At 55.3% G+C, this 22,654-nt stretch overlaps 6 protein-coding genes across 6 annotated transcripts; 2 read left to right on the forward strand and 4 right to left on the reverse strand.

Moving 5' to 3' along the window:
- Window positions 1–36: 36 nt before the first annotated feature.
- SPSK_06626 (uncharacterized protein) lies at window positions 37–677 on the reverse strand (the record flags this gene model as incomplete). Its single annotated transcript, XM_016733328.1, has 2 exons — window positions 37–199; window positions 376–677. 2 exons carry the CDS (start codon window positions 675–677, stop codon window positions 37–39), a joined length of 465 nt encoding a protein of 154 aa, XP_016591863.1.
- Window positions 678–705: 28 nt separating this feature from the next.
- On the reverse strand, window positions 706–981 carry SPSK_06789 (uncharacterized protein; the record flags this gene model as incomplete). The annotated part of the gene is made up of 1 exon (XM_016733484.1): window positions 706–981. The coding sequence occupies one exon, from the start codon at window positions 979–981 to the stop codon at window positions 706–708; it is 276 nt and encodes a 91-aa protein (XP_016591864.1).
- Window positions 982–2,185: 1,204 nt separating this feature from the next.
- On the forward strand, window positions 2,186–3,736 carry SPSK_06233 (uncharacterized protein; the record flags this gene model as incomplete). Its single annotated transcript, XM_016732940.1, has 2 exons — window positions 2,186–2,414; window positions 2,484–3,736. 2 exons carry the CDS (start codon window positions 2,186–2,188, stop codon window positions 3,734–3,736), a joined length of 1,482 nt encoding a protein of 493 aa, XP_016591865.1.
- A 1,505-nt stretch (window positions 3,737–5,241) lies between these two features.
- Window positions 5,242–10,155, forward strand: SPSK_05816 (histone-lysine N-methyltransferase SETD1; the record flags this gene model as incomplete). The annotated part of the gene is made up of 3 exons (XM_016732527.1): window positions 5,242–6,027; window positions 6,419–9,974; window positions 10,052–10,155. 3 exons carry the CDS (start codon window positions 5,242–5,244, stop codon window positions 10,153–10,155), a joined length of 4,446 nt encoding a protein of 1,481 aa, XP_016591866.1.
- A 1,020-nt stretch (window positions 10,156–11,175) lies between these two features.
- SPSK_06067 (MFS aflatoxin efflux pump) lies at window positions 11,176–13,146 on the reverse strand (the record flags this gene model as incomplete). Its single annotated transcript, XM_016732775.1, has 1 exon — window positions 11,176–13,146. One exon carries the CDS (start codon window positions 13,144–13,146, stop codon window positions 11,176–11,178), a length of 1,971 nt encoding a protein of 656 aa, XP_016591867.1.
- Window positions 13,147–17,507: 4,361 nt separating this feature from the next.
- Window positions 17,508–20,156, reverse strand: SPSK_05942 (c6 zinc finger domain containing protein; the record flags this gene model as incomplete). Its single annotated transcript, XM_016732650.1, has 3 exons — window positions 17,508–18,938; window positions 19,008–19,808; window positions 20,013–20,156. 3 exons carry the CDS (start codon window positions 20,154–20,156, stop codon window positions 17,508–17,510), a joined length of 2,376 nt encoding a protein of 791 aa, XP_016591868.1.
- Between the last annotated feature and the right edge of the window lie 2,498 nt (window positions 20,157–22,654).

Genomic DNA, 22,654 nt, shown 5'->3' on the forward strand with positions numbered 1-22,654 from the left:
TCCTTGCTCTCCGCCGATCGTCGTGCTTCAGCCCCATTAGATCGCACCAATCTCGGCCTGGAAATCCTCCAGCTCCTTCTGCACCGCCTTGTACTTGTTGGCCATGTCCTCGTACTTCTGCTCCCATTGGTCGCGGTCGCTCTCCAGTGCTTGCACTTTCCGCTCGAAGTGGCCGGCCTTGACGTCAGTCTGCCGAAGTCTATCGGTGGGGAGGAAAGACGGGGTTAGTATACGTGGGCAAGGAAAGAAGAAGAAAAAGAGTCACCTTTTGTCGACAAGGGGTATTTCTCGATATGCTGAAAGAAAGCGGAAGGGGTATGGGATTGGGACGACGGAGACGCCGGGTTCCGAAATCTCCGGCGGGCAGTAACGTACTTCTCGTTGGTCTCGCGGAGCGTCTTGTCGGCCTGCTCGGCCTCCTCCTCGAGCAGCTGCAGCCGGCGCGTCAGGGTCTCGTTCTGGGTACCGTGCTGCAGACCCTCGTCGGCGGCCTTCTTGAAGTCGGCAATGGTGGCTTCGAGCTTGGCGACCTCCTCCTCCAGCAGGCTGTTCTTGTGCGACAGCGACGTGACCTCCTGCTCCTTGGACAGGTTCTCCTGCTCAAGCTCCTTGACCTTGGCCTTGAGCTCGTTGGCCTCGGTAGTGGCGGAGTCCGCCTCCAGACGGAGCTGGTTCATCTTCTGTAGAGGGGGAACAGAGACATAGTTAGCGCGTTGTCCATATTTTGTGCGCTGAAAAGTGCACACGCCACGCAGACCGGTCGGCCTCGCCAGGATGGCTTCCGAACGGGTGACGAGCTACCCTGCCGCGATACAGAACGCATTGCAGCTTTGGGCGACACAAAACAGGCGACGAAACAAGGCGGTCAAAGTCCAGGACAATGTACAGGACCAAACGGCGTGGCCAAGCATCAAGATTCAACGGGGAGAGCTCGAAAGGCGCGGGGGAAGGACCTGAACTGACCTCCTTAATGCGATCCATGGTGATGTTTGTAGAGGGGCGGTGGGCGGGCTGGCTGTATTCGTGTAGGTTGGCGGCAGACGAAAGAGCTCGGGTTTGTGCGGGATGCGCTGTTGTGTGTAGATGTGAATATGCGGTTGAGATAGAAAACAGAGGAGCTCAGAAGAAAAGAGGAAGGGAGGAGGGGATAGAAAGAAGAATTGTAAACGAATCTCGTCCAAGGGATTAAAAGGGGAAATGGGAAATGGGGTGCGGTTTGGGCAGGTGCGAATTAAAACGGCCCCTCCTTTTCTGGACCTGGCTGACCGCAAGTAGTGTGCAACATTCGACTACGGAGCATTAGTGCAGGGCCGCCGGTTTGGTGTTGGGCGGGCGTCAGGTATTGCTGTGAGGTGCTGCTGCGGAGAACATCGAGGTGGAGGGGAAGGAAGGCAACAAAGCACGGAGGCAAAAGGAAGGAGGGATGGAGGTCGTTGCGGGTTGTCTGATCAGCGAGAAGGAGGGTGGGAGGCAGTAAGCAAGTGACAACTCTTTCCTCTTTCCAACACTACGAAAGACCCGTGCAAACGAAGATACTCTTCGTATCGGCTTTCATATGACGGAAGTTGCCCAAGGAGACAACGACCGGCGAGACAAAAGAGGGACAGGGCCCAGCAAATGGGAAGGTGGGGTTGGCGTTTTGTGGTGGGAGGACAAGAGGCAAGTGGGTGCATGCACGGTCGGATTATGTTGGCGGCTGGCAGGAGCCTGAATTGGACAGGTTTCAGGTCTTCAGGTCAACACGAGCGCGCCGTGGCTGCCGTCCAGGCGGCAGAATTTCGAGAACACTGGGATCAGGGACAAGGCAGGGGTCAACACGCCCGCTACTGCTAAGCTCTTGGCTACTTCGCAAGAGACACACGCTGTGTTCCCGGTTGCCCCACCAACGTTCAGGTCCACAGACTAACCCCGGAATAAACACGCAGCATTCTTGGGAGCTTCCTGGCCTCGTCCACTTAGAGACACAACAACAACAGCACAGTGAAAAATGAGCACACGGTGATGACACTCCATTGATCTCATCATCCTATTAATACCATCAAATTGGACAAAATCTTCCTTTTATCGACCGCCTGCCATTTCACGAGCAATCTGCGACGCGCGAATTCGATCCACCGAGAACTTTACCAAATTCGACAGAAATCGACATCAAACAACAGGAACGAACAAGATCATCGTGCCGACGATGCTCGCGGCACGCGACCAAGAGAACCGCTTGTTTGGCCACAGCGTTGGCGGCGCGGCCGGGAAGAATCATGCGCTGGGCCCAAAGACGCCGGGTGGCAAGAGCTTCAACACGCCGATAAAGGTGCCTCTGAACGACGGCAAAAGCGTTCTCCGCGGACGGCAAAATGGCGGAAACGAGAACCTGCGGACGTTGGGAAAAGGCAAGAGCAACTTGGTGACGCCGTTAGGTGGGTGAACGTGCCAATCCCCAGAAAAGAGCAAGAACAGACAGAAGGATCGAGGCTGACATGGTGCAGAACCTCGGACAGCTCGAGCACCCCTGGGCAACAAGACGACAAACGCCAAGGCACATGCCACACAGCAATCCCATATGCAGCAGCAAAAGGGCCGGGTCGGTGGTGTCAAGGACATCGTCCGAGAGATCGAGCAGTCACAACAGCAGCAGAAGACGGTCGGCCCACAGACGGGCAACCGCAGGCCAAAAGCTGCGACTCCACGTGTCAACCCGCTTAAGTTGTCGGTGTTGAGTGATGACAACGCCCGAACCAGCAAGAGTGATTACGAGGAAGACATCGAGTATGCGCCGCCACCCGTGGCTCCCCGGCCATACGAGTCGGACGTGTTCCCCGAGGGCGTCCTCACGTTCGCCGCCTTTGAGCCCCAGAACCGCCTTCGTGGTGTCTACGACCACTATTACAACCCCGTCGACGAGACGGACGGCGTGCCACTGCGCGAAAAGGCGTTCGCCGAGCAGCAGCGGCGAGCCTTTGAAAAGCTCGACATCCTCGTCCAAGAGGACATGGACTCGTTTGACTGGTCCATTGGCGACGTGCCGGCGAGCAAAGAGTACTTTGCCAACAAGCGCAAGCAGCAGCAGCAGCAGCAGCAGCAGCAACAAACAAAGACACCAGCATCCACAACCACACAGCCACCAGCGACCATCGCCTCACGAAAAGCTGCATCGGCTTTGGCGCTGTCCTCCAAGACCAACAAGCCTCTAGTGACAGGCACCGCTCTGCAGAAGAAGACTGCTTCCTCTGCGTCGTCCATCCCTTCTTCGCTTCTGTCCGGCCTGCCGCTACGCAAACCACAGACTACCACGTCGGCTCTCCCTCTGCGGCCAAAGAGCACCAATCTCCACCATCCCGTTGCCGAGGCGGCTTCGCGTACGACGCTGGGCTACAACAAGGGTCGCACTGCCCTATCGATGGTGCGCGGCAACAACGGTGCTCCTGCGGCCCGTGCGCATACCCCGTCGACCCTCCGCTCCACAGCGTTATCTTCGACAACTCGCCGTGCTGCCCCTACTGCGACAGAAACAGCGCCTGACAACGTGGTTGCAACCCCAGCGCGTCGACCACTTCAAAAACAGACCCGTCTCGGTGACATGCCCAATGATGGACTTGAAGGTCCGTCAGCGGCACCGAGATCGCCGGCCTTTGTGTCCATCTTTGATGCGCAGGACGATGAGAACGACAACCTGGGAAGTGCCGGGACGTTTGTGAATGACGATCTGGACGATGATTTCCAGATGGACATCAAGTTCTAGCGGGGTCATTGCTTCTAGACTCTTCCTTTCGTTTCCTTCCTTTCTTTTCGATTTTTATGGCCAGGCGTTCGGTTACACTATACCTCCATTCTTTTCAAGACGCAAACAAACACGCACGCACCCTGGGATCTGTGTTCTTTTGGCTTCTCTCGTTTGCCATTTGGTTTGTTTTTTTATATTGTTTTGCAGTCGTTGCAAAATGGACCTTTGTTCCATGCAACTTGCTTGATTGCAGCAGCTCTGGAGAATTCATGGGGAGAATGGTGCCCTCATTACTTTCATTGATATCATCTTGTAATAAGAAATGCAAGCAGCAAGCTTTGTTGTAGTCTCTTAAACAATGCTAGTCACGCTAGAGCGCCTGTGTCGTCACCGCAGTGTAATGTACGGAGTGCCAAACAGTGCTATGCACTGTATTATTCAGTGGGTTTTCAATTAAAGTGGTACGCTGCGCACTGTAGAGGACTGACCGCTTTTTGCGCGCCAATGGCCATTCACAGCGCCTGCCTAGATGCCGTAACTTCGCGCCTTCCAGCAAATTTCTTTTTGTCTTTCCCCCTGTCGCGTGTCCCGCGTCATAAAGTACCTTTCAATATGTTCAATATGAACGTGGTACTTTCGTCGCCTCCATTGTTCGCACTTTCCTCCACACATTGAACCCCCTGCCACCAAAGACCATTTCTCCCGCCTCTTCCTGCCTTCGAACCCTGAAATTGTGACCAGAAGGTAACAACGAGACACGCGCCTTCCCAACGACGTCCGTTGTCTGTTTCCTACCATTTTCATCCTTTTCCCATCATCTCATCCTACGTCTTCACGACAACCAACCTCTCCTTAACTCAGCCTTCGTCATTCGACAAGCTTCGCGCCACTTTGCCAGGCTGGTTCCTTTACTGTTACACGCGCGTCTCCGCCAGTCAGAAGTACCGACGCCAGACCAACAGCACACACCAAATATTGCGACAAAGGGTTAAAAACGAGCCCAAGAAAGGAGGGCGAAAACTAGACACGGCGGCCGAAAAAAAGAGATCAGCGACGCGATTTTCCCAGGCTCGGCCGCCAACGTTCCTCCCTTTACTCCTTTCTCTTTTCCTCTCTTTTCATTCATTCACATCCCGTTCATCTCTATTCCTCGTCTCCCTCTCCGCCGCTGCCCTCTTCTTCTTCATCCATTGACATTTTCGCGCGATTCGCCTTGATTCAATCGACGCTCGCCTCGCCTCATTCACGCCTACGCGCGCGCTCATACTCTATCTTTGGACGCTACCATCGCCTCCCTTCTCTGGCGCTTCTTCTCTCACATCGATCAATTCATCCTCGTCATCGTACCGTCGGACCGTCGCACCGTCGCGTGCCGTCGCCTCATCCAACTTACACCCCATTTCAACCTCCTCATTCACTGCGACAAGATATGATGAGAAGACCGCGGGGAGATCGCTGAATCGGACGACCTGCCCTCTCCCCTCCCCTTCCTTCTCTCTTCTCATTCGCACTGCCTGGCCGCGATGCCTCCTGCGTCCGGCGCTGGCTTTGCGCAGTTCTTCCCAGCCGCGCCAAGAGCGGCGCGGGACCGCGCAACCGCCATAGAGCGCGAGCGGGCCTCAAAACAGCGCGCCACCGGGTCGCCTGGCCCACGCGACAGCCCGAGTGCGCCATCCGCAAGGCCATCAGGAGATGACGAAGAATCCCTGCCTGGTGAAGGTCAGTCCACAGCCGCAGCAACATCACCACCAATGACGTCGTCATCAATCGCGCGCGCTGGTGCGTCATCCGGATCAGCCGCGTCCGCATCGGCATCAGCATCGGCATCAAACCCGCCTTCCACAAGCAGCAGCAATGGTGCCAGCTATCTCACTCCGCTCACAGCCGATCACTCTCCATCGTCTACAAGCATACCGCATCAGCAGCAGCAGCTACAATCAGGCGCGTCGCATCACCCTAACCAGGCAATCAATGGCTGGCCATCAAACAAACCGTTGTCCGCATCGTCTACTACCACCTCACCCAACCGTCAACCGCCTCCACCACCTCCACCACCTCCTCCGCCATCACAGCTCGTGCCTACACCCACTTCGTCCTCCTCCCTATCCGACCACATGATGGCCAACGGCCTCAATCCCTCCATCGGGCTTGATACTCTCCTCGGCGACCGCGTGCCCGCTCGGGACCCGCACCGCCTTGTCCAGGGCATTGCCTGTGTCTATGATCCACAGCTGCCTGACGACAAGAATACCGTTTCGAACTTTGACCTCAAGCGAAGAGGGAAGCATGTCCTCAAAGAATTTGGCTCGGTACGTATATATGACACATCACGCAATACATCATGTATGGTGAGGTGAAACAGAAAAAGAGCAAAAGACGCAGAGCGCAGTACGCGCAGTACGCAAGACGCAAGCCACTATCTTTGCCATATCCTTATTGTCATCGCTGCTCGAAGACGACACTCCCAACCGCCGCCATCAGTCTCCGGACCTGATGCACCAAGCCCCAATCCACTCCTGGGCACATATACACATATACATACATACATATGAGATATACAGGGAATGTGGACCGCAAGAGGAGGAAGCTTTGTAAACAGAATATGAAAAGGGTCCGCGGGTGGGAGTGTCATCTTCAATTTTGAAAAAATGCGCAAAGAAAAAGAGTGATGTGCTAATACATGATTTTACATTCGTATAGGAAGATGACGCTCCTCCCGCGGACCCCCGTCTAGCCAAAGGCGGTCGACTCAACTACATCAATGTCGATTTCCATCTCGCACGCGCCCGTTTACGCCACACCCCGTACGACCTGAAGCCATATGTCTACGATCCCCGGACGTCGCTCGGCCCTGGTCCGCCCACACAAGTCGTCGTGTCCGGCTTCAACCCGCTCGTACCGTTTTCCAAGATCATTGCCATGTTCGCATCCTTCGGTGACATTGCGGAGAGTAGCAACAAGATGCATCCGGAGACGGGCAGTTATCTCGGCTTCGGCACATTCCGCTACCGGGACACAAAGCCCAGCCGGTCACGGCCTGTGCCTGTATCAGCCATTGATGCTGCACGGCGTGCTGTGCGCCAGCTGAACGGCTCTCGCGTCGAAGGCACCCCAGTTCGTGTAGAGTACGACCCCGATGGCCGGAAGAGCAGTCGTATGTTGGAAACGACCTTGCGAAAGGACAGAGAAAAGGAAATGAAGGCCAATGCGGTGAGAATACCTGTCGCGCCACGTGGTCTTGGTGTCCCAGCGAACCTGCGGCCACCGCCGACTGCTCCCCGTGGTCCTGCTGCACTTCGGATGCAGCAGGCGCCAGGAGCGCTCGCGCCTGCTGCTGCTACTGCTGCAGCTGCCGCTGCCGCAGTTGCTGGCGCTGGCGTCGGCGTGGGAGCTACGGCAGGACCTGGTGCAGGCCCCAAGGCCGGCATGGGTAGCGCAGTGCCTCGAGGGCCTGCAGTCATAGCACCGGCGTCGGCCGCTACGATCCCAGACGGACCGCCTGGACAGTGCATCGAGAAGAATCCGATTGCGCCTCGCCTTCCTCATACCCCATTTATCTTTATCAGCTGCGACCACGTCCCAGTGGTCTTTCAGACAATTGCGCACATGAGGCGCCGGCTCAAGATGCAGCACTTTGAGGAGATCCGCGCCGATCTTTCCGGTTATTTTGTCGTCTTTCGCGACAGTGCCACGGGCAAGCACGATGCCGAACGCTGCTTCCAGACAGCCAACCGTACCGCATTTTTCACATATGAGCTGGTCATGAAGCTATACGCCCGCGGCTACTCCGGAGGAAGCCTTGAAGACAAGGCCGGCACTACCTCTGGGTTAAAGAACCGGCGCAGCCATAGTCCGGCTCCCGAGAAGACCGAGGAACAGCTGTTGCGCGACGAGAAGGCGCAGATGCGCAAGGACGAAGAGGCCGACCTCGAGGAAGAGAAGAAGCAGCGCGCCAAGAACTTCGACCCGGTAAGGGCCGCTGTCGAGACCGTCCGTCTCGAGCTGGTCGAGCATCTCATCCGCCACATCCGCGCCGACGTGGCAGCCCCTCTGCTGTTTAACTACCTTGATCCGGCCAACCATGACGCTAAACGGCGCCTCCACAACATTGGCGGCGCGAGGCTCTCCGCCCTTCTCTTTGACGAGCAGGACGGCGGGGAGCGCCGCAAGAAACCGTCGCCTATCAGCACCCCCAACTCGCGTGCCGATCCGATCGAACGGCGCACTGGCCGCCTCGACGTGGCTGCTCTGCCGCGCATTCGCAAGGCCAAAGGCGCCAAAAAGCTGGCTGCGGTTCGCAAGCAGGGCCTGTTTGATCCGTTTGCCCGGCAGCGCACCCAAGACACATCGTCTCGGAGTGCCTTCCGCTCCCTACACTACCGACTCAAAGACGACAGTGACGACGATTCAGAGGACGAGACGGAGAACCGCTTCTCGATTGGCGGCCGCGATACGGAAGAGCCCGAATCGCGTGCGTCTGAAGCTGAGCGCGAGGCCGCAGAAGACGACGACGATGACGATACCGACGCGGAGGGCCGGGCGCTCAAGAAGACGCTCGCGGGCCAGTGGACCGGCCGTGACGAAGATTCGATGACGGAAGCGAGTTTCTCTGCCACGCCTGCTGAGTCAGAATCTACGGCAACGCCTGCAACGACAGTGCATACAGCAACAAAGGCCCCGGTCAAGAAACGCAAGCTGGAGCTGCAAATGGAGGCGGCCCTGAAGCGGCAGAAGAGGAACGACGAAGATCTCTTTGGCGTGTCCATTGGTGCTGTCGAGACCAAGTTCCGGGCCGACGTGACCGCTCCGAAGACTGAGGATATGGTTATCGACGACGGCGTAGCCGCGCCGCGGACCACGAAATCGTCGACGCCTGCCGCCGCGGTCTCCGATGAGGCCGACAAGAAGAAGAAGCCGGTCAGCAAGAAAACCAAAAAGACCAAGAAGCAAATCTTGGAGGAGCGTAGGGCGGCAGACGAGGAGGGCCTCAGGGATCAGTCGAACCAGAAGGTGCCACCAGTCAGTGAGGCCAAGGCCGTCAAGAAGACCGACGAGACACCAGAGCCTGGAGCCCTCAAGGGGAAGCTCCCCGCCTCTGTTCCAGCCTCCAAAACAAAGGGCAAGGCAGTCAAGGCGTCCACCCCTGCCGCCGCCCCTGTTGCTCCCCTCAAGGCTGGCAGAACGCCGCAGGAGATTGCCGAGTTTGTGGACCAGAGGCGCACTATGGACCCTGCCCTCTATGGCGACACGCTCACGCGCTCTCTCGCCACGCCGTCGGACTTCCGGCCGTCCCTCGATATCCTGCGCACGCTCAGTCTGCACAAGGCTGATCTGCCGGACGCCGAGCGGCTTGCGAAGAAGTACAGCACACTTCTCAACAGCATTTCGTCCGCCAAGGCGAGCGACAACAAACCCGCCAGCATCAGTGACTTTGAAATGTTCCTGTGGAAGCACGAGCGCGTCACCCGCCTCAACGCCGACGAGCAGAGCATGATTGATGCCGCCATGGCCGAGAAGGGCAACAGCACGTCTGCTGCTGCGTCTGCGGCCGCTGCGGCCGCTGCGGAGGCTGCGATCAAGGACGCTCTGAACCGGCCACGCATCGAAGGCTACTACGTGCCGAACTCGACCGGCAGCGCGCGCACAGAGGGCGTCCAGAAGATCAAAAACTCGGAAAAGTCCAAGTACCTGCCGCATCACCTCAAGGTCAAGAAGGCGCGCGAAGAGCGCGAAGCGCGTGCAGGCAAGGCGGGCAAAGCGGCGGCGGTGGCGGCGGCCAAGGTGGCCACCGAGGCGTCGGCGTCGCGGGGCAGCTCACGGGCGAACCGCGTGAACCAGCGGCGCTACATTGCCGACCTCAACGACCAGAAGCGGACGCTGGGCCAGGACTCGGACGTGCTGCGGTTCAACCAGCTCAAGAAGCGCAAGAAGACGGTCAAGTTTGCGCGCTCGGCGATCCACAACTGGGGTCTATATGCCATGGAGAGCATCCCCAAGGACGACATGATTATCGAGTACGTGGGCCAGGAGGTGCGGCAGTCGGTGGCGACGATCCGCGAGCGGGCGTACATCCGGGCTGGCATCGGCAGCAGCTACCTGTTCCGGATCGACGACGCCACCGTCATCGACGCGACGAAAAAGGGCGGCATTGCACGGTTCATCAACCACAGCTGCATGCCCAACTGCACGGCCAAGATCATCAAGGTGGAGGGCAGCAAGCGCATTGTCATCTACGCCCTGCGCGACATTGCCCAAAGTGAGTTTCAATCTTGTCGCTCCCGACTCCTTCCTTTTTACAAACGTCTCGCGAGCACGATACTAACTTGTAACCAGACGAGGAGCTTACGTATGACTACAAATTCGAGCCCGAGGACAACCCAGAGGACCGTGTGCCCTGTCTCTGTGGCACAACGGCGTGCAAGGGCTTCCTCAACTAAGTGCAGCTGTTCCACAGCCTCCGCAGCGGTCTTTATTTTCCCGCTCATTCCCTTTTGCACTCCTACAATACCCGTCCTTCAAAAAAGCCGTTCAATGTAATATAATACTTGCCTTTTCTTCTCACGTCCCCCGTGTTCTCGTCCAGTTCCACAAACCTCAACGAATTGTTTTTTATCTTACCTCTCTGGATCTGTTTTCTGTCTGTTTTACCCGTTTTCAACACAACATTTACAATGGTCGTTGGGGTCGTCCGGTCATTTCGGTACCTTGGCTTTATTTTTTTGTTCTTTTTTTTATTCACTGTTTCTTGGTGTGGTACCCCCTGTTCTATTACAAAAAAGGCATTGTCTCGGTTTAGAATTCGGAAATGGGATATTTTGTTTTTTTGCTGCTGTTATCTCGCTTTCGGCGGTCGCCCTTGTTCTTCGCCCTGATCCGTACTTTTTTTCAGGGAGGTTGGGTGCGGTGCCTAATTTGTCTTTTTTTGTTCTCGGAGTGACGTTGGGCATTGGGCCGGCGTTTTTGTGTGTGTGTTTTGATTGTTGGCATTTCCCAATTCCATCGCTTTGCACGAGGAGTCCGAAGTCGATATTCGGGTCTTGGAGTTGGAAATATTTACTGTTTACACTGGCTGTGTCTTTCACGGCTCGCAGGGCAGGTGTGTACGACATACATAATAAGCAATGGATACATGGAACGTGCACAATGTTTCAAAGTGACAAACTTATAAAAAAATTATTCAATACTCTTCTATATTTGCATTTCCGTAAATTCGTGAATTATATTTTTGTATTTGTCTTATATTAGGCCATAAATAATAATGTAATCATCTCCTTTGAACGCCAGAATGCATGCTGAAAAAAGTAAAGAAATAAAAACAAAACCAGACTGTAGTTATTATGGCGTCCCGTAGATGACAAGAAAATAGACGAGAAAACAAAGAAACAAAAAATGAAAATGGTAGTCGGTAGTACAAGAGTGGGGTATCTCAATAAAGAAGGGTAGCGGCGACGTCACATTCATGCCCTTTCCCCATCGGTGACGGTGGGCTTTGAAGCAGCAGCCACGCTCAACTCCTTCTCATCGGTGTCGGGGGTGGTGCGGCCCGAGGTGCCGGCGGCGGCGGTGGTCGTGGCACTGCCCGGGGCGGCCACAGGAGCAGCAGCAGCAGGGCCAGCCGCCTTCTCGCTCGTCGCAGCAGCCGACGTGCCCTCCTCGGCCTTGCCCTCGGCCGGCGCGTTCTTGTCCGGCAGGTTCTTCTTGACGCTGCGCCACTCAATGGAGAGGGCGCCGATGATGGTCAGGCAGACCATGATGAGGCCGATCTGGAAAACTTTGCGGAGGGCCTCGTTGTAGGCAAGGAGGACGGCGGGCTTGATGTCGTCGGGCAGGTGGGTCAGGCTGGTGGCACCGCTGCCGAGAATGGTGGCGGCGTCGAGGCCGGGGATGCCGGCGAGGCGCTGGATGAGCTGGGCGTCCAGGACGTTCTGGCCGACGCTGACGAAAATGGCACCGCCGAGCAGCTGGCTGAAGAACATGAGGGAGGTGCCGATGGGCACGTCGCGGCGCGGCAGGACGGTCTGGGCGGCCAGGTTGGGGGTCTGGAAGGACAGGCCCATGCCAAAGCCGAACAGGACCTGGTAGCCGATCCACTTGCTGGACCCGGTGTCGACCTGGAGGGTGGTCAGGAGGCCGGCGCCAATGGACATGAAGACGACGCCGGCAATCATAAAGGGCGAGTAGTAGCCGACGCGCGAGATGGAGGCGCCGGAGCCGATGGAGGCGACGACCATGCCCAGGACAAGCGGCAGGGTGCGGATGCCGGAGTTCACGGCGGACACGCCCTGGATGGCCTGGAACCAGATGGGCAGGTAGTAGATGAAAATCATCATCTGGGCGCCGATGCACAGCGTCGAGAAGACGCCGGCCATGATGCTGCGCTGGACAAAGATGCGCGGGGGCACGGTGGCGGTGTCGGGCATGAAGGCCTGGACGACCACAAAGCCGATGAGCAGCACGCCGGCGAGGGTCAGCAGGGCGATGATGCGGCCGTTGCTCCAGGCGTAGGTGGCACCGCCCCACTCGAGGGCGAGCAGCAAGCAGACGCAGCCGGGAATGAAGAAGAAGGTGCCGAGGCCGTCGAGCTGGCGCAGCTTGTCCTTGGTGGGGATCTTGGTGGTGTCGCGGTCGGGGATCTTGAGCAGGAAGAAGATGAAGACCATGGCGACGCCGCCGAGCGGCAGGTTGATGTAGAAGCACCAGCGCCAGGTGACGTTGGTGGTGAAGGCACCGCCGAGGAGGGGACCGATGACGGAGGCGAGGCCGAAGACGGCGCCGAACATGCCCTGGTAGAGCGGACGCTTGTGCAGAGGCACGGCGTAGACGATGATGATGATGACGCCGGAGAAGATGCCGGCAGCGCCGACGCCGGCAATGGCGCGGCCGATGATGAAGGCGACCGAGGACGGGGCGGCACCGCAGACGGCGGAGCCAATCTCGAACAGGCCGACGGCGGCCAGGAAGACGGTCTTGATGCTGTAGAACATGTAGCCCTTGCCGAACATGAGCTGGAAGGCGCAGGTGGCCAGCATGTAGGCGCTGCCGTACCAGCCAATGTCCTCGACGGAATGGAAGTCGTCGGTGATCTGGGGGATGGCGGTGGCGATGATGAGACGGTCGAGGGCCACGAGGAACATGCTGATGAAGACGGACGCCAGCAGCAGGCCCAGCTTGAGGCCCGACGGATACTCGATGTCCTCGGTGGCGGAAGTGTTGACCTGAGCGAGGTCGGCACCGGCCTCGGCCTCGTTGTCGTCGCCGTCGTGGTCCTTCTGGGCGTGCACCTTGCCAAGGCTGTCGGGATCAGGGTGGCCGTCGGAGTCGTTGGCGTAGTAGCCCTCGTGGGAGCCCGGCTTGGACGATGCTGTGGTTGCGACTTCGGGCGTCGACGCCGTGGCGGCGGGCTTCGCCTTGCGGAACGGCAGAGGCATGGTGGACGAATGCGGACGCACGCCGATGTGTCTGATGCAGTGGCTGTGTGTGGCGAGACGTCGCGGGCGGTTGTACGACCAAGAGGCGGCCCCAATAAAAGTGCCAATCAGAAAGGCGACAAATCGGAGATGGTGAGACTTCCGATCCGCAGGGTATCGCCGGTGGGTAACGGCTGTTTGTTTTGAGTGCTGACTGTGGGGAGGCAACAAACACGCACGAGCGACTGCTAGCTGGTGAAGGAGGCGAAGAAAAACAATGTATGAAGGAAATGGTGGTGCATCGAATGGTTGGCTGTTGGAACAAAGAGTCGATGGGAAAGGGAAGTGAAGGCAAAGAAAGGCGAAAAGGGGGGACTGACCAAATCTAGAAAGAGGCGGCCGCGATCTTTATATTTTCCTTCTTGCCCAAAACGGTTTGCCTGAACAACACCAACACAGGAAAGAGCTTTGCTCGGAACGGAAACAAAAATAAAATAAAATAGAAGCATAACGCGCCGTCGTTCCTCGGGGCTAGTTTGGGCCGCTTGTTTGCTTCCCCCCTTCACACCCCCCCGTCTCCTCGCATTTTTGTACAGTCCGGGTGTATTACGACGCAGACCAACCTGCTATCTTACAATCTTACAGGCCCTGAAAGAGGAAAGAGGGTAAACCCCGGCCTGGTCGACTGTCGGCGTTGATCTTCGGAGGAAAGAGCCCCAAAACCCGTCCCGTCCTACGAATTACAAAATACGAAATCCACAAAACGCAGCACACAGCAAGGTCAGGGCGACCTGGGGCCGTTGCGAAGGCTGACTGTTGTTTCGATACGACATTGACTGTGTGGAGGATTTTACGTTTTACGCGTACTGCCAAAGGCAGAACTCGGAGGGCCTGACGGGATTCGTAGCCAAATAGCCAAAACGGACGTCGATGGGTGCCAGCACTGTCGACAGTGAAGAAGCAAACAAACAGAACGTGACGGGGGACGGGGGACGGGGGACGGGGGACGGGGGACGGGGGTAAGAAAAAAAATTAGTTCGCCAACCTGGTCGCTTCCTCTGAGTCGACGAGCCAGTCATAGCCGACTCTGCACCGCAACACGTCTTTTCCCGACAACGAGTCACACGCACCTCCCACCCTTTGACCTTGTAGGGGAGTAGGGGCTATCGGTGGTCTGTTGCTTTTTTTCTTTGGTGGCAGTGATAATTCCTGTGCATCGTGGCCACGCCGTATTACGAGCGGACACTGCGATTTGGCACCGTCCGCTGAGGCTACGAGTTGGAGTAGTCAGCTCGGGTTAAACAACCGTCCGTGATTGCACGACCGATTACAGCGCTTCTCACACACTCCCAATGGCGTAAATATGTATCAAGAAAAGCGCAGCTCGGGCTTTACATGGCAGCGTATTCCTTTTGACGTTGACTGACTTGCCTTGGTTCCTGAGTCCACCAGGTACAAAAGCCAAAAGCCAAGAGGAAATAAGTACACGCCTGGGCGCCGGACGGGCTTTGGCGTGTCTTGGGAGAAGAAAGCTTGTTTCTTAACTCCTTTTTGGGCTTGTGTCTTGGCTTTCTGAACGCCGTCGGTGAGATTCGCTGCAATCCCCGAGGGGTTAAGAAACAACGTGGTTCTTCGTCTTACGGCGGATCAGGGAGCCTTTGTGGGCGACTTCTGGTGGAGCCACGTCCAAATTTTGGTGGAAACCTATTGGAATAGCGGCTCTAGTAAACCCCGTATTTTGCGGAATAGTGGTATTACATTGAGAATTTTCTAGGTCCGCGCGTTAGCGCTGTTTTTATTAGATGCGAGCGCTAAACGGCTGCCTTCCTTTCCTTCTACGTCGTATTGGACCGTTCCGGCCTCATGAAATGGGCGACTCGACAGACTAGACGAAACGGAAAACGAATAAGAAACGGCCTTTCTCCCCTGAACGATCCTCCTTGCCTTATTTGTGTCGCAGCCTACTTGGCGCTCCTGGACGCGTTTGTATTACCCTAAACAGACAAGCAATGTGTTCTTGGGGGGTCATCCTCAGGCTCCTTCTTATGCACCGACGCGCAATCGGTAGGCTTCCGAATTAATGAGCAAGGCGCGAAGAGCGGCCCTGTTAGCTGCAAGGGAAAGAAAGGACTGCTTACCTTGACCGGATACTAGGATTATCGAGGACGGGGGAATAGTCAAAAAGAGGTTTCCTATTCCGATTTATTCGAGAAAGCTATCTTACAGGACCTAGCCAGAGAACAGCAGAGAGAGGACAGTTCATCTTCCATCCCTTCGATTCACGACTGTGAGAAGCAAAAAGACAGCTACCAAATCAAGACGTTCCATCCAAAGTGCGGCACGGTTCTGAAAAGAAGGAAAACGAAAACGGGGATCCTTCCAGCAGGGGGTTGATTTCTGATGGTGGTCCTTGGGAACCAGCTGAGAAATGTCGGCCGGAGTTTGACTTGTCGCCGATGTGCCGTGTTGGCCAATGGATCTGGCTGCCTTGGGGAACAGAAGTTAGTCGCAAGCCCCAGCATCGGGACTTTGGTCGGTCCCGACTATGTCACGAAATCTTGTGACGAGTGTGCATTCTTCACTGAATCGGTTGTCCCAACTGTCCCCTCTGTCCCCCATCGTCGGGTGTTTGTTATCTCTGTCGTCCATATTTCACATTTCAGTTTGAGCGAACGTCGTACTTTTGTCGTCCCATCTTGTGGATTTCGAGACGTGGACGACAAACACGTCGGACATAAAGTGGTGGCTCTGACCGTCCGCGCGACTTTTTGGTTTTCATACCCGTACGGCTCTTACATACTTTATTTCTCGGGGGACAGAAAAGACCAGTGATGGGCGGGAACAGACAACAACACAAAAAGGGACACGGCCAACGAAAAGAGACAAACGTAGAAACGTGCCCACTTCTACCGTCCCGTTCGCAGACGGACGTTTGGCAAAAGGTTTCTCTTTTTGACTCCCAGCATAGCAAAATGCGGAGTACGGACTACGGCGTACGGGAGTACATTCGTAAGGAGTACGACTTTTGCATTATCGGACCTGGTCGAAATACTGATTGGGCCTGGGATTCGCTACAGCCGCACAATGACACCGTGTGGACCATTCTCTCCCTCGTCCCCGGAGATTGTGCAACTTTGGTGATTGTTATGAGTAGTGTTCCCCTGCTACACATTGAACTTGGTTTTCCAGTGAGCGGACGGTCGTCGTACTCCGTATTTCGTACCCAAAACAAGACAAGAAATGCGAAAAGAAAAGTGTGTGTTGCCGTAGAAGTGAGTCAGCATTCCTGGTACCTTTTCGTTTGTAGTGCGTCGTTCCTCCTGGACAAAAACAGTTGTTTTTGTAAGCCTGCGCGGCCCATTTGGGTCTCTTACACCCAGCAGTCAGTTGCCAAGCCCTGTGGACCGCTCACATCTTATCCCAGGCGGTTTGCTCAAGAGAGTTTTGAAAATATATTTAAAAATAATGACGGGGGAACAAGGCTCCTCCAAAAAAGGAGTCGCTAGGCAACTGGAACGACTACGTACGACGTACTTGCGTAATTCAATTCGGTGTACGTATTTTAAGGCCCCTAAAACGACATTCTTCATTCAGCCTTGTAAGTCGTTTTGAAGGCGTTTGTACGACATATTGAATTGATGTAAAATGTGTCAGAGAACCCGGGAACAAACAGGAAGCACGTTTCAGCCTCTATACCAGGCGACAATCCCAAGGCATCTTACATTCGTATTTTAAACGGTTTTCATATAGAACGGTTCTGTTTTACCGGGGAATGTCCCATTAACCGGTCCGAGGCATTGTATACAGGCAAACACATTACGCGGCAGATGGCGCATATTTATAAAAAGATGACGGTCATGGATGAAAAGTATTGCGATGCAATGTCTGTGCTTCATAAATGGTTGTCCTTACATATTCTTACACTCTAAGTACCCTCGTCCAAGGAAGGAGGAATATAGCGGTGACGCGAAAGGGGAGAGTGATGCTCTCTCTCCCATGATGCTGGGCAAAACCATCGTCTCCTTGTTCACCGTTCCGCCCCTCACAAGGCAGCCCCTGTAAACACCGTTGAAATATCGTCCATATTAGGTCCCGTCTGATGCTCGCATCGCACATGTATTGTTCGCGCACGACATTTGAATCCCATCGCCCATTCTAATAACCAAAATAGAAAACCATAAAGATAACCAAAAAAAAACAGGTCCGTGGGGAGAGGAGAGAAATGCGACATCACCGACCGTAAAAGCAATAGACAACTGAAAGTGAATAAAAAAAATAACAAAAGACGAAGAGGATACGAGGGTATGAAAAACGCCGGAACCGGATGTCAAGAGCCGTCAACCAGGTCGGACGAGCCAACCAAAAACAAAAGACACGCAATCTCACCACTGGGTGTTCGGCATGGTATTAAAGTTGTCAAACGGCGTCGCCACCGAGCCCGGCGGCATCATGCTGCCCCACATGTCCCAGTCAATGGTGTTGGGGTCCATGTACGACTGCGCCAGCAGCTGGTCCAGCACTTGGTCGTTTGTCGTCGGCAGCATCGCCTTGTCGTCGCCCAGCAGCGACAGCTCATCAATCGACGGCACAGGCGGGTCCGCGACCGTCGCCGTGTTTATGCTGTCCATTGGGTCGTAGCTGTTGCTGATGGTCACCGTGCCCGGCCCTGTCGACGGCCCCGCCGACGGCATAGCGGACATCCCCAGCCCGGGCACCTTGGACAGCGATGCCGACGACGCCTCGCTCTTGATGGATGGCTCCGTCGCCGATTGTGCCGCGCCCCCCGACGAGGTCGAGGCGGTGTCGTCCTGCACCGGCATGGTCGCCCGCAGCTTGGCGATAAACTCGGGCACTTGGACGGGCTGGCCAGTCAGGCTGGCGCGCGCGCGCAGCACGTCGACGCGCGTCCGCCAGGCGCGCAGGACAAAGCTGGCAATCTGGTAGTAGGACCGCTGCGTGACGTCGTAGAGGTCGGGGTACTGGTCGTAGGTGTTCTCGACAGCGATCCACGCCTTCTCGACCAGCTTGCCCGTCGTGCGGATGCACAGCTGGCCGACAATGAACATGAACATGTTGTCCTGAAAGTAGAGGCGCGAGAACCACGCAAACAGATTGTTCTTGGCCTTCATCTTGAGCTCGTTGTCGTGCGTTGCCGCCTCGACGGCCACCTGGAACACGTTGTCCGCGGGCGTCTTGACCTCATCGCTGAACTCACGCTCCTGGGCCGGCATCAGCAAGTTTTCCAACTTTTGCAAGATCTCAGCCTTGACCTCGACCGCCATCTCGTGCAACGGCCCCGCCGTCGGGTCGCAGAACTTGTCCGTGATTTCCAGCAAGCTGGTCGCGAGCTTGGCAATCAGCCCACGGTACATTTCGATATGCAGGCTCGAGGGGCCGTTCGGACCCCGGAACACCTCGTGGTCGCTCATCAGAATCAGGGGCTCAACGCCGGGTGTATCGGCGAGGAACCGCGCGATGCGGTTGAACACCATGACCATGATCATTTCGGTGGGACCGTCACGATCCTGGACCGGCTCGGTCGCGGCGGGGAAGAGGTCGGCATCATTGACGTTTTTGGGCTCCTTTGTGTCCCAAACGCGGGGCATCATCGAATGGCTGAGACCCGACATGAGCGCATACTTGGCGTCCACCATGATAATCTGCCACCACACCCGCCGACGGATTTCAGTCTCGAAGGGGCTCAGACCAAGGACCTCGCCGTCGCGGTGCAGACCCATCTTTTGCGCGATGCGGAGCACGACGCCGTTAAGAATCCATGAGGCGTGACGATTGTAGCGTCCCTGCAAAGAGATCTAGACACTGGTTAGCACCATTTTTTTGCATATAAACAAATACGGTAGCTGTCGGCCAGTGGAACTCACCAAGTAGATGACCAGCGCTTGGAGCGTCTCCAAGTCGTAGGACTTCATAAAGTTGGTCCGAATCAGGGACAGGCGCACGCCATTCGAGAAGCGCTGCAGGGCCGTTTCGCGCGAGTAGCCAAGCATGTTCAGGCACTCGTCAGGCGTCATGGACACCGTAGACAGCGTGTAGATGGCAAACAAAAGCGTCCTGACGCTGGGGGGCACGTTGGGCGAAGTGCTCGTAGCATCGACCAGATAGGGCTGCAGCGTGGGCACGTGGACAATCTTGGTGAGCGGGTTGACGCGCTCCAAGAAGATCTGCCACAACCGGAAGATGTGCGCGGCCGATGGCTGCAGTTCTTCAAGCGTGGCAGGGGCAGCCGGGCTCCCTGATTCACCACCACCGGTGCCGTGCATGCTGCCGAGCAGGAGGAGGTCGGAGTTGTCGTCGGGTGTTGCCGTCGTATCGGGTGTGATGTCTTCGTTGTCTTCGCTGTCGATAATCTCGCGCATGGCGCGCAGTTCTTCGTGGATGGTGCCCAGCATAACCGAGTCGACAAAGCGGACGCCACCGTCGTCCTCGACAATGAGCTTGCCTGGCGGGTTCCACTTGAGCGCGGACTCGTGGTTGAACATGTTCTGCGGGGTTTCCATCATGGGACTGGAGTCTTCGTCGGGGGGCTTCGCACTCGAGTACACCTTGAGCAGCTCTTCGCAGCGGGCGAGTCGCTCCTGCAGGTCCTGATTTGGCCTCCGGCGCTTCCTCGCCGGCGCGGGGGTGCTGGGCGTACATGATACATTGGCCTTTCCATCCACAAACTGTCAGTCATTCTAGAACATACAAGGAAGTGAAATGAGGTTGTCTATCGCCCTCTTGTACCTCTCACCCCACAATACACGAATGAGCTGCTGGGGCCCCCTGTCTCCGGAAGGCGGGAAGGGAAGAGAGAGAAGCATGGAGGTTTCAATAGAACGCACGCAACAGATTCAGCGTCTCGCGGGAGGTGGAAAGCATAAACTCACCTTAGTACAGTTGGCACAAGGAAATGTGCGGTCACACTTGATCTTGCGATGTTGGCAAAGGACACATGCGAGAATGCGTGGCGGCTTCGGGCCGCCATATGAATGGCCACCGGCAGCAGGGCCGGGGGTGGATGAGGACGCCATGGCGGCAATGCCGGTTGACAGCAGAGTGCGACTTTGCGAAGACACCGAACGAGCAGGAGAGATATAATGAGGTGTGTTGAGGTATGTGGCGATAACGCGTTTGAGGATGAAGTCGTTGAGATCTCACGTGAGAAAAGGGAGATGGATGAAGAGTGTTGGGGGGAGGCTTTCTCACCCCTCGTGGTAGGTGGCGAGGTGGTGAGACGGGGCGATCGACAGCTTGTCTGATTCCTGTGTTTCGTTGCTTTCGATTGTGTGTTTTGGGGGGAGGGGGGGCTGAAGGGACGTATTCAGCTGCTTCGGGGTGAAGGTTTCGTTGACGTTGGAAGCCTCAGTGTCCAAGTGGCCGAGGATGGGCGTGTCACGTTGGAGTTGAACAAGAAATGCTGCGCGGTGGGTAAAGCGATATGTCTCCGTTGAGGTTATGTAAGGAGGAATGAAGTCGGAAAGAAAGAGTGTACAAAATCAAACGATAAAAAATTCGAGATACTAGAACAACGGCCCAGTCGAGACCGTCAGGTGGGGAAGGCGCGAGGGAGGGGTGTCGGCGGCAAAAAGATGTCCAAAGCCAAAAGTTGGCAGGCAAAAGGAAAGAATGATGGTGAGAGTGACCAGAAAAGAAAGCACAAAGAAGTACAAAGAGGCAGCAATGGGAGAAGAACGGCGCCGTACAGTGTCTGCGTGAGGCAGGAGCGACTTCAAGGCCAGACTCAGGGGACCATCCGATGTAATGGAAAGGGATATGGAAAAAGATACGTTTTAAGTCGCGCCCACTAAGCGAACAGAAAATAGGAATAAAAGGCAAGTGCATCGAAGTGAAGTTGCAGAACATTATGTCACATGTGCTGCCTGGAGCGCTGAACTACGTGGATGGTTCCTTCTCTTTCTTTGGCCCTTGGGTCTTTCCATCTACGAACGGATACCAATCTGGCCGATTGGCCCATGTGCAAAACGTAGCTTCTGTTTCTGTCGAATTGTCTCCCAAAGGCTGGCGCGCATTATTACTCTCGTTCCCGCGCGCGATCTGGGAACGGCTACCCATTTACCGCAGCCGTGGAAATACCCATGTCTTTCATCTCACTTCGGAGCCTGGTTACTACGTATTACACAGCAATTACTCTGTACGCTGCAGCATGGCGAATACGGTTACGCCAATACGGAATGCACCATGAAATGAAATACAGCGTATTTAACAAGGTGAACAGCAGAGATAAGTAGACTATGAGTTGCACCAAGATACGACTGACTCTGTCGCCGGGGAAAAACGTTGCTCTTGGCTTTGTACACAGTTTTTTCTGCTTTCGGGCAATTGCTGTCAGTCTGACGGCTGCCAAATAGCAGTCGGGAAACAGATCCCTCCGTGACCCCGTTTGGCGGGGCACTAATAAAAGTACGCACGTGACCTTGATAATAAAAATCTCCGACCACGATAGCGTGCCTCATTTCGCACAGTGCAAACGTATTGATCGCAAATTCATAGTCCGAAGCAGGATTCATGTGCTTTATTGTACGGCATACATATAGCCAGACTGTTCTGTTTCCGGATTCTGATGCATTGAGGATCTGATAAAGTTGCCCCAGGGCTGAGAAGGATTTCGTAAGCTTGTACGGAGTAGTAGGGCCCCTGCATCGCGCTTTCCCTTTTCGTGTCCTTTCCGTGTCCTTTCCCTCCTGCCTCGTTTTGCTCTCACCTTTCTTTCTATTTCTGTCGTCTTCTGCCCCTTTTCTTGTCGTCATATTTGAAGTTTGTTGTGGCTTGGCCATGCTATTTTTGTCAGTACAAATGAAATGGAAAAAGGGACAAAGCTTTGATAGACTAACGTCTTACTCTATTCAACGGAAATATCTACGGAAATTCCTGCCAGGTCTCCTCCTGTGGCTTCCCTGTCTGGACCTCTAGCTTACGACGAGATGTTTTTGGCCCCCTTTCTTCACATTTCCTCAGAGCAGCACTCGCATTCCCCAGTTGATATTGTCTTGGCGGTTACTTCATTTCGTGCACGCGGCGGGCATGGTGGCGTCAGCAAGTTATGTCGTAGCAGCGTCAGCATCTTTGAGCTTAAGCAAGATAAGTCGAATCTGTATGGACGTTCTCATGGCCAAATGTCCTGGACTACATCGTACGGGGTGTTCTAGGCATCTGGATGAACCAAGAGGGCATGTCATTGTGATGGATAAGAAATGACTGCATGCACTGGTCACGTCTAGAGTCGACACGGCCGAAGTATCGGTCGAATGTAAAGTGACGATCCCGATCGGCGAATTGAACGGCGCGCGGAGCACACGACATCAGACAGGTCCAGCCAACGCATATGCCGGCTGTGACATCTTCTTTCTAGACTCCATGTACTCCGTGCATTCAATATCGGGGTAGTTTTTTTTTTTTTTTTTTTTTTTTTTAAAAAAAAATGGTAATGATTTAATTAAGGAAAAGAACGTATACATATAATTAAAATAGATTGAAAAGTCAAAATAAAGTAAAATCAAACAAGGTAGTA

This window comes from Sporothrix schenckii, assembly GCF_000961545.1.
Source record: "Sporothrix schenckii 1099-18 chromosome Unknown Cont38, whole genome shotgun sequence".
NCBI classification, from domain to species: Eukaryota; Fungi; Ascomycota; class Sordariomycetes; order Ophiostomatales; family Ophiostomataceae; genus Sporothrix; species Sporothrix schenckii.